The 8,854-nt window shown below is 38.2% G+C and overlaps 1 protein-coding gene across 4 annotated transcripts in view; it reads left to right on the top strand.

The window, feature by feature from the left end:
* The window catches only part of UBR2 (ubiquitin protein ligase E3 component n-recognin 2), a 117,126-nt gene that overhangs the window by 21,173 nt on the left and 87,099 nt on the right, over positions 1-8,854 (top strand). For all 4 annotated transcript variants that reach the window (XM_023512778.1, XM_023512779.1, XM_023512780.1 and 1 more), the window contains exons 3-4: positions 6,388-6,466; positions 8,254-8,367. In XM_023512778.1, the coding sequence (XP_023368546.1) occupies positions 6,388-6,466; positions 8,254-8,367 (193 nt within the window). The remainder of the gene's footprint in view (positions 1-6,387; positions 6,467-8,253; positions 8,368-8,854) is intronic.

Consider the following 8,854-nt stretch of genomic DNA (forward strand, 5'->3'; position numbering starts at 1 on the left):
TTTTCCCAATCCCTAATATCTTAAAAGTTTTTTCTTTTCTTAATTCATCCTCCAAATTTAAAGTTTAGAAACAGATGATTATATTAGACACAATTTCAGGACCATGACCTACAATTCAGTTTGTGCTCACATAAAGTCCTTTAGGGTAGAACAGGCCGACATGTCTCTACCAACTTCATTCCTATTTTAACATATAAGTAAACATTCTTCTGGCTCTATTAATAACAAAAAATTTAAAAATATTTAAACTTTCTCAACTATTATAAATTAATTGGCTCTGTCTGCTTCAAAATACTTATAAAATAACAACAGAAAAAAGAATAAAATGACAGATGTGATTAAAATAAGAGTAGACATTATTGATGAAGGAAAAAAGTATGCAGTGGTATTATTTACCACATCAATAATTTTCTTCTTTCCAAAGATGAATTAATAGGCAAACTTTCTAATGATTTATTGCAGAAGTGTAGGTCTGCATGTTTCTTGAAAGGTTAGAAATTAAATATGGAAGATAAAAACAAAGCTGAAAACATACAAGTTTTCTTTATGTAGCAGTCCTGATAGAATGAATAGACACGCCCAACATATAAGTTAATGCTAAAAACAAATTCAGTGAGCGGCACCTGTGGCTCAGAAGGGTAGGGCACCAGTCTCATATGCTGGAGGTGGCGGGTTCAAGCCCAGCCCCAGCTAAAAACTGCAAAAAAAAAAAAAAAAAGAGTTACTCAAACATATTAGCAATCAGAGAAATGCAAATTAGAATAATCAGATATCATTTCATACATGTTAGGCTAACACACATTAGATAATGATAAGGCCAAGTATTGACAAAGATATGGAGGGCTATAAAAACCCTTGCCCCCATATATGACCCAGCAATTCAACTGTTGAGCTTAAATGCAAAGAAAGTTTCAAATAGATCTATGAAAGATCATTATTTGTTGGCTCAGCGCCAGTAGCACAGTGGTTACGGCACCAGCCACATGCACCGAGGGTGGCAGCTTCAAACCCAGCCTGGGCCAGCTAAACAACAATGACAACTACAGCCAAAAAATAGCCAGGCATTGTAGCAGGCACCTGTAGTCCCAGCTACTTGGAAGTCTGAGGCAAGAAAATTGCTTAAGCCCAAGAGTCTGGGTTACTGTGAGCAGTGATGCCATAGCACTCTACCAAGGGTGACATAGACTGTCTCAAAAAAAAAAAAAACAAACATAAATCATTATTTGTGGTAGAAAGGCATTAGAAGTAATCCAGTGTCCAGCACTGGGATAGTAGATATAACGTTTGGGATATAACACTCAACACAGAAGACTTTTGATACCAGTTGTGTGTGGGTTTTTTTCCCACATGCAAGCAAATCTCCAGTGGATACCAACGGTGTGTCTTACAATTTAATTCAATTCTGACACTGTCTATCTCACAGGTGGCCTAGGATGGCTATTAATGCAAAGCTCAAATTTTGCTATTTGCAAAATCATAAACTTAATATATTATGAGTTTTTTTGGTGATTTTTTGGTTTTTTGGTAGAACTCAACCACATGGTATGAACTTCACAGATGACAAATGGTGTCACAGCGTCCCATAAAATAAACATACATATGCTCTCACTAATTGTATGCATGGGTGGCTTACAGTTGTTATTTTCTAAGCACAGACAGTCCAATTGACACCATCAGACATCACATGTGCTTGTGATGACTTGATGAGGCAGTGATTATCAATAATATTTCAACCTGCCATTGCATTGTTAGGCATTTAATGCTGTCTAGAAGTCAGGTAAGTATTCTTATTTGGTTATTAAGGATACTTCTGCACTTAGCAGCACTCACATCATGCTGTACTTTACAATTACAATCGGTGCTCCATCTTGCCCCACATCATCAGCCAAGATGTGAAAGGGCCCAAACCTTGCTTTCTATTTTCCTGTTAGTTAATTTTCATAGTAAAAGTAACTGTAGCCCGTCAGCATGTCTTATACACGCTCTCAAAAGAAAATGAATGAAGGAAGATTATTTACTGAAAAATGGACAGATGACTGTATTGACTTCTTTTTTGAGGCAACTAGTAAGGCATTTTGCTTTATTTGTAGGGAATTTGTGCAAGTTTTCAAAGACTATAATTTGAAAAGGCATTATTTGCAAAACCATGCTGCCAAAGTCAAATTCAATGTGTATGAAGGATTGTGTCAGAAGGACAAAATAACAGAACTGAAAAAAGTCTGTATTGTCAACAAAAAGAAATTTTTGTAAGTTACAATGCAGACTTATAAAAGCTAGTTATGTGATTTTTGATAGCAAAAAAAATCAAAACCATTTATTCATGGTGAGTTTATTAAGCAATGTTTGGAAAGCATGGCAGATATAATTTGCCCTAGAAAAAAGGGGAATATTTATTAAGACCAGTTTGTCCGACCAAACTATATAGCCAGGTGAATTGAAGAAATTGGAAAATCTATCAAAAATTTTGGACAGTAAAGCTACTAACTTTAAATTTTGTACTTTGGCGTTGATGATAGCACTGATACTGCAAATAAGCCTTAACTTGCCATTTTCATTAGAGATATTGATGATGAGTATAATGTCACTGAAGAAGTGGCCTCTTTAGTGTATTAAAAGACAACTAAATTGAGAGATTTACACAAAAAAGTAAAAAATATGCTAAAGCAGTTGTTTTTGTCCATTGTGAGCATGTCTGGTATAGTTACTGATGGTGCCCTGGCCATGGTAGGTGAAAGAGAGGGACTCGTAAAATTGCTAGAAGACAATGCAGTTACTGCCCAGAAGTCACGTTTGATGAATATCATTGCATAGGACATGAAGAAGATTTATGAGCAAAAGCTACAAAAATGGATAACGTCATGCAAATCATCAAGACTGTGAATTTCATAAGGGGCAAGGGATTGAATCATTGCCAATACTAGGAATTCTTTTTTTTATTGAATGGTAACTATGTACATTAATGCACTTCTGGGGTACAGTGTGGGGTTTTCACACACAATCCAAAACACTTCCATCAAACTGGTTAACGTAGCCTTCATGTCATTTTCATAGCTATTATTTTAAAATGTTCACATTCTACTCTTAGAAAGATTCACTTGTACCCTTGTAAGATAAACCTCAGAAGTGATCCCTCCAATCCCCCTCCCTCCACCCATTCCCTCCTCCCCTCTCCCTCCCGCCTCCCCATATTCTTAGGCTGTTATTAGGTTATAGCTTTCATATAAAAGGTATAAATTAATTTCATAATAGCGGTGTGTACATTGGATACTTTTTCTTCCATTCTTGCGATACTTTGCAATGCTGACTATGGCAACATCATTTATTTTTTAGAAGTAAGACGGCTAAGTCAAGGCCAAACGTTGAAAAGATTTTATGATTTGCAACATATTATCAAGTCATTTATGATACCAAAACTACATTTTGTGCCAGAACCTGATAGTGAAAACTGGCATACAGACTTAGCATTTCTAGAGGACTTGATTGCTCATTTGTATCAGTTAAACATGTGTCTTCAAGGGAAAAACCAACTTATCAATACAATGTTTCAAATCGTAACAGAGTTCCAAATAAAAATGAAATTATGGAAAGCTCAAACTAAGGCAAACACTTTTATGCATTTCAATATGTTGGCTAAACACAGTCCTGAGAACAATGAAAAATAGACAGTGTTGCTTTTTGATCTGATATAAGAATTTAAAAACATTTCAGATTTCAGGGAAAATAATATTTTGGTATATTTGCAACTCCATATTCAGTCAACATAAATATTTTACCTGCCAGTTTTCAAATGGAATGTGTAGAGCTACCGTCTGATATTCGACTTAAAGAAAAATTTGATCATGTCTCTTTACGGGGCTTTCATAGGTCCTGTCTTCCCAGAAAGAAGTATCTCTTGCTTCACAATCACACCTTATGCATCTCATTGCTTTTTGGCAACACAAACATTTGCAAGCATCTATCTTCAAGAATGAAGCACATTAAGAGTAAAATTAGGGTGTGGGTGCGGTGGCTGTGGCTCACACCTGTAATCCTAACACCCTGGGAGGCCGAAGTGGGTGGATTGCTTGAGCTCAGGAGTTGGAGACCAACCTGAGCAAGAAGGAGACCTGGTCTCTAAAAACAGCCAGGCATTGTGGTTGGTGCCTATAGTCCAGCTACTTGGAAGGCTGAGGCAAGAGGTTCTCTCTTGAGCTCGAGTTTGAGGTTGCTGTGAGCTATGACACTCTGCAGAAGGTGGCAAAGTGAGACCCTGTCTCAAAAGAAAAAAAAATAAAATTAGAGCCAAAATCTCTGATGAGCACCTGAGAGCTCACCGAGAATTGCAGCTACTTCCATTGAACTAGATATTGATTCCTTAGTTTCTCAGACACAATGTCATATATGCTGGTAGTTTTGTGTTGCCCACTTTTCTTTTACTTCTATTTAAAAAATATGTAAAAAGATGTTTCATTACTTAGATATGTACATTTTCTGTGTTAGCGATCACAAACTTGGGACCTGCTCTGTAATTTTAGAAGACTCTGAACAGCCCACTACATAATTAGGATTATTATCTGAGGAGTTTTTTCCTCAATTGTGGTGGCCAATATCATGAAATTTATGCACAGGCCTCCTTTCTGCTCATCAGCTTTCATTAGTGTTTGTGTATTTAATGTGAGTCCCAAGACAACTCTTCTTCCAGCATGGCCCAGAGAAGCCAAAGGCTGGAGATAGCATCAGATCCCATAGGAAAGGATTTGGTTCAAGACTGCCCCCCACTTCATAAGCCAGTTGTAAGTTGTCCCTGTATTTCTGAGCAACCAGCTATAAACTGGGGATTCCCATGACCCTTTCCTTTAGGTTCAATTAATTTGCTAGAGCAGGTCACAGAACTCAGGGAAACACTTAAGTTTACCCATTTTATTATAAAAGGATATCACAAAAGATATAGGTGAACCGCTAGATGGAAGAGAAGCATAGGGCAAGGTATGTGGGATGGAGCACAGAACTTCATGCCCTCTGGGCACACCACCCTGCAGAGACCTCTGTGTGTTCAGAAATACGGAATCCCTTCAAATTCAGCCCTCTTGGATCTTTGTGTTGATTTCATTACACATGCACCTCGGCCTTCAGCCTCTGGGTAGAGTTGAAAGTTTCAACCCTCTTATCGCCACGTCGGTTCCCTGGCAGCCATCTCCCATTCCGAGGCTATCCTAGAGCTTACCAGCCATCAGCCACTTTATTAGAACAAAAGATTCTTCTCTCAGTTCTGTGTCTGGAACTAGGGTTGAAACCCAAATATTAGCAAAAGCTTCTCCTAGCACCTCTGTCTATAGGGTTTTAGGAGCTTTATGTCAGAGACTAACATACACTATTTTAATTTTACACTCCCCATTTCACTTCATAGAATTATAGAGATTCTCTCTTACAGTAAGATCTATAAGTGTGTCTTAACTGGCAGTGTGATAAAGCAAATGAAACAATTGAGGGAGAGCACCACAGCCAATTTTGCGGAATTTTTAATCTCCTGTTAGGATGTCTCATAGGCCATGCGTGTTATGTGAATGACCATACATGGGGACCAAACACAGAGACCCGTTACAGTTTGTATGCTGCATGTGTGGAATGTTTAATTTCCTCTTTTAGTTATTTGTTCATTTACTTGCTTATTTTAGAGTTGGGGTCTTGCTTCGTTACCCAGGCTAGAGTGCGGTGGTGTGAAACTCCTGGACTTAAGCGGAGTGATCTTCCTGCCTCAGTCTCCCTAGTTACTAGGACTTTAGGCATGCGTCACCACATCTGGTCTTACTATGTAGCTCAGGCTAGTCTCCAACTCCTAGCTTCAAACATTCCCGCGTTGGCCTCCCAAAGTGCAGGGATTATAGGCACAAGCTGCTGCACCTGACCTCAAATTTAAGTAGAAGTTCTGATATTATCATCTTGCATCCCAGATGATGTTCTTGCCTTTCTGGGGTTTCATACTTACCACTTTGAAGACTGTTGGTCTCAAACACCTTTATGGATAAGGTTATTTGAAATCCTAAGATATGAACTTAGGGAAATTTGTACATATTTTGAATCTATCCCGTATATAGCTCTGTGTTTCAATATATAATATGATTTCTCCAGATCTGTAGAAAAAATTATCATGAAATTAAAATTTACCATTCTAATAATGCATGCCTTTAAAAACTCCTTAGTGCCCATCCATTATGGCAAGTAGCTTCTTAAAATGATTTCATTGGTCAGAGATCTGACAGGTCTTGGGAAATGGTAGTCCCTTTCTTATAACACCAAGAAACTTCACTATTCTGATTCTTCTAGGATGAGTTCCCATTTAAGATAGTCTGTTGTGAAATATGGAGTTATTTTATGACACTCTGATTTTTTTTTTCTTTAACTTTACAGAGACTGTGCAGTTGATCCAACTTGTGTTTTATGCATGGAGTGCTTTTTGGGAAGTATTCACAGAGATCATCGATATAGGGTTAGTAATATCCAAATAATAACCACACCCAGTATTGAATTTTTATACTAAGTACCTTTTCTTTCTATTTGAAACCCAAAGATTTAACACTAAAGTGGAGGAGAGGGTTTAAAGTATTTGTTATTTAAATGCCAGTAAACATGATGGCAGTGTAGAAATGAATTGAGTCCATACTTCTTGGAACATACAAAGAGATAACACAAATACCAGCTCTTCCATATTGGTTTTCAACTGGTTTGTTTTTGTTTTGCTATTTTAAAATGTTTATTAAAGAGGCATCTACTGTAGTGTAAGAGGAGGCCCAACTCCAGCAAGACCTGCCAACTTTAGTATTTTTCCCTGGCTGTAATGCAGTCGGTACTACTCCAAAAATCAGGTATGTTTGTTTGTTTTTAAGTTGGGAATAGGTAAAGGCAGGTTATTCCTAAATCTGTTCTGGCTCCTGGATTAGAAAAGTTAGGGAACTAATGTTAGGTGAAACTTTTCATCCTAATCATGACATGGAATGGTAGAGACTGAATATTTTAATCAACTTGTTCATAATTTAGGAGCCCTCCTGAGTCAGAACTTTTCCTCCTATTTGTTTTCATTTACTCTACCTAAGAGTTAATAATAATAAAATAAAAGAGCTACAAAATTGGGCTCCTTCTATCCCTTGTATGCTCTCTTTAGTCTCAGGGAGAGGAAGCCAGTTTCTTCTCAGCTGTTCTTCCTGTGTTTGGAACTGGGACAAGCACATAGGTGCAGTTATTATTTTCCCAGTGGCGGCCTACCCACATTCTTGACATGTAGGTTTGCATCCACTGGGAAAATTGTCATTTGTGGGGTCACATTAATTATATTGTCATATATAACACAAATGTTCACTTTGGGCAGAATATAATATAATGAGTTTTAAAATCGGGCTCAGCACCTGTAGCTCAGCAGCTAGAGTGCCAGCCACATATATCAGAACTGGTAGGTTTGAACCCAGCCTGGGCTTGCCAAATGACAATGACAACTACAGCCAAAAAATAGCCGGGTGTTGTGGCAGGCGCCTGTAGTCCCAGCTACTTGAGAGGCTGAGGGAAGAGAATCGCTTAAGCCCAAGAGTTTGAGGTGGTTGTGAGCTGTGATGCCACAGCACTCTACCCAGGGCGACATAGTGAGACTCTGTCTCAAAAAAAAAAGAAAAAAATCAGGTGCATTTAATACCGATTCCTGAATGCTTCCTTACAGCATTTTAAGAAAAGCAGAATTTCTAGTCTACCCACGATAATTAATAGATTCTTTTATACCAGATTTCTTCAATCATTGCCATATCTTAAGTGGCTATTTAGGGAGTATTAAGAAAAAAAATAAACTGGAATGCAGCAGCAGGAGCATAGCTCGCTGTGGCCTCAAATTCCTGGGTGCAAGTGATTCCACTTACCTCACTCCTAGTCACTGGAACCACAGGCATATGCCACCACACACAGCCAATCTTTAAGTATTTTTGTAGAGGAGTGTCTGGCTTTGTTGCCTAGGGTGTTCTCAAACTCCTGGCCTCAAGCAGTCCTCCCACCTCAGCCTCTCAAAGTGCTGGGCCTAAGTAGCTCATTTTATTTTGAAATCACTTAGATTGGTTTATAGGCTTATTTAAAATAAACTTTAAAACACTGAGAGGTTGTGCATTTATTTGCTTTTATCCCTCCAGGGAAATGAGACTCCTAAGCACTGTTAGTCCCTTAGCACTTGATATTCTTGTTTGTTATCTCGTCAACCTCAGTAAATACTTACTGACAAAATACTTTACAATTTTTTTCAAGATGACAACATCAGGAGGTGGAGGTTTCTGTGACTGTGGTGACACTGAAGCTTGGAAAGAGGGTCCTTACTGTCAAAAACATGAACTTAACACCTCTGAAATTGAGGAAGAAGAGGTAAAAACATTTTCACAAAGTTGTTTTAAGGGAATGTTATTTTATCCACAGGTTTGGAGTATTTTCAGAAATAGGAATTGGGTTATAATGTGAGAGAAATAGACAAGCAAATAGTCCTGCCGCTGTTAACCCTAAGCGTGCTTTGAAAATTCTTACTTTGTGGGTGCTTTCTGGAAATGTAGTTTAATTCAGATTTCTTATTTTGTTGGGGTTTTCTTTTTAAGTATACATCTGGTTTTTTTAAAGTTTTAATTTATTATTGAAGGGATTATTTTTCCTGTAGGTGTAGTCCAGTTGACTAAGTTAGTTTTAATTTATCTGTGTTGTGATAAGACTTTGCAGGGCTGGCTCGGCGCCTGTAGCTCAAGCAGCTAAGGTGCCAGCCACATCCACCAGAGCTGGCGGGTTCTAATACAGCCTGGGCCGGGCGTTGTAGCAGACACCTGTAGTCCCAGCTACTCGGGAGGCTGAGGCAAGAGAATTGCTT

The sequence above is a fragment of the Otolemur garnettii genome, unplaced genomic scaffold (genome assembly GCF_000181295.1).
Source record: "Otolemur garnettii isolate 467f Iridium unplaced genomic scaffold, OtoGar3 scaffold00031, whole genome shotgun sequence".
In the NCBI taxonomy this organism is placed as follows: Eukaryota; Metazoa; Chordata; class Mammalia; order Primates; family Galagidae; genus Otolemur; species Otolemur garnettii.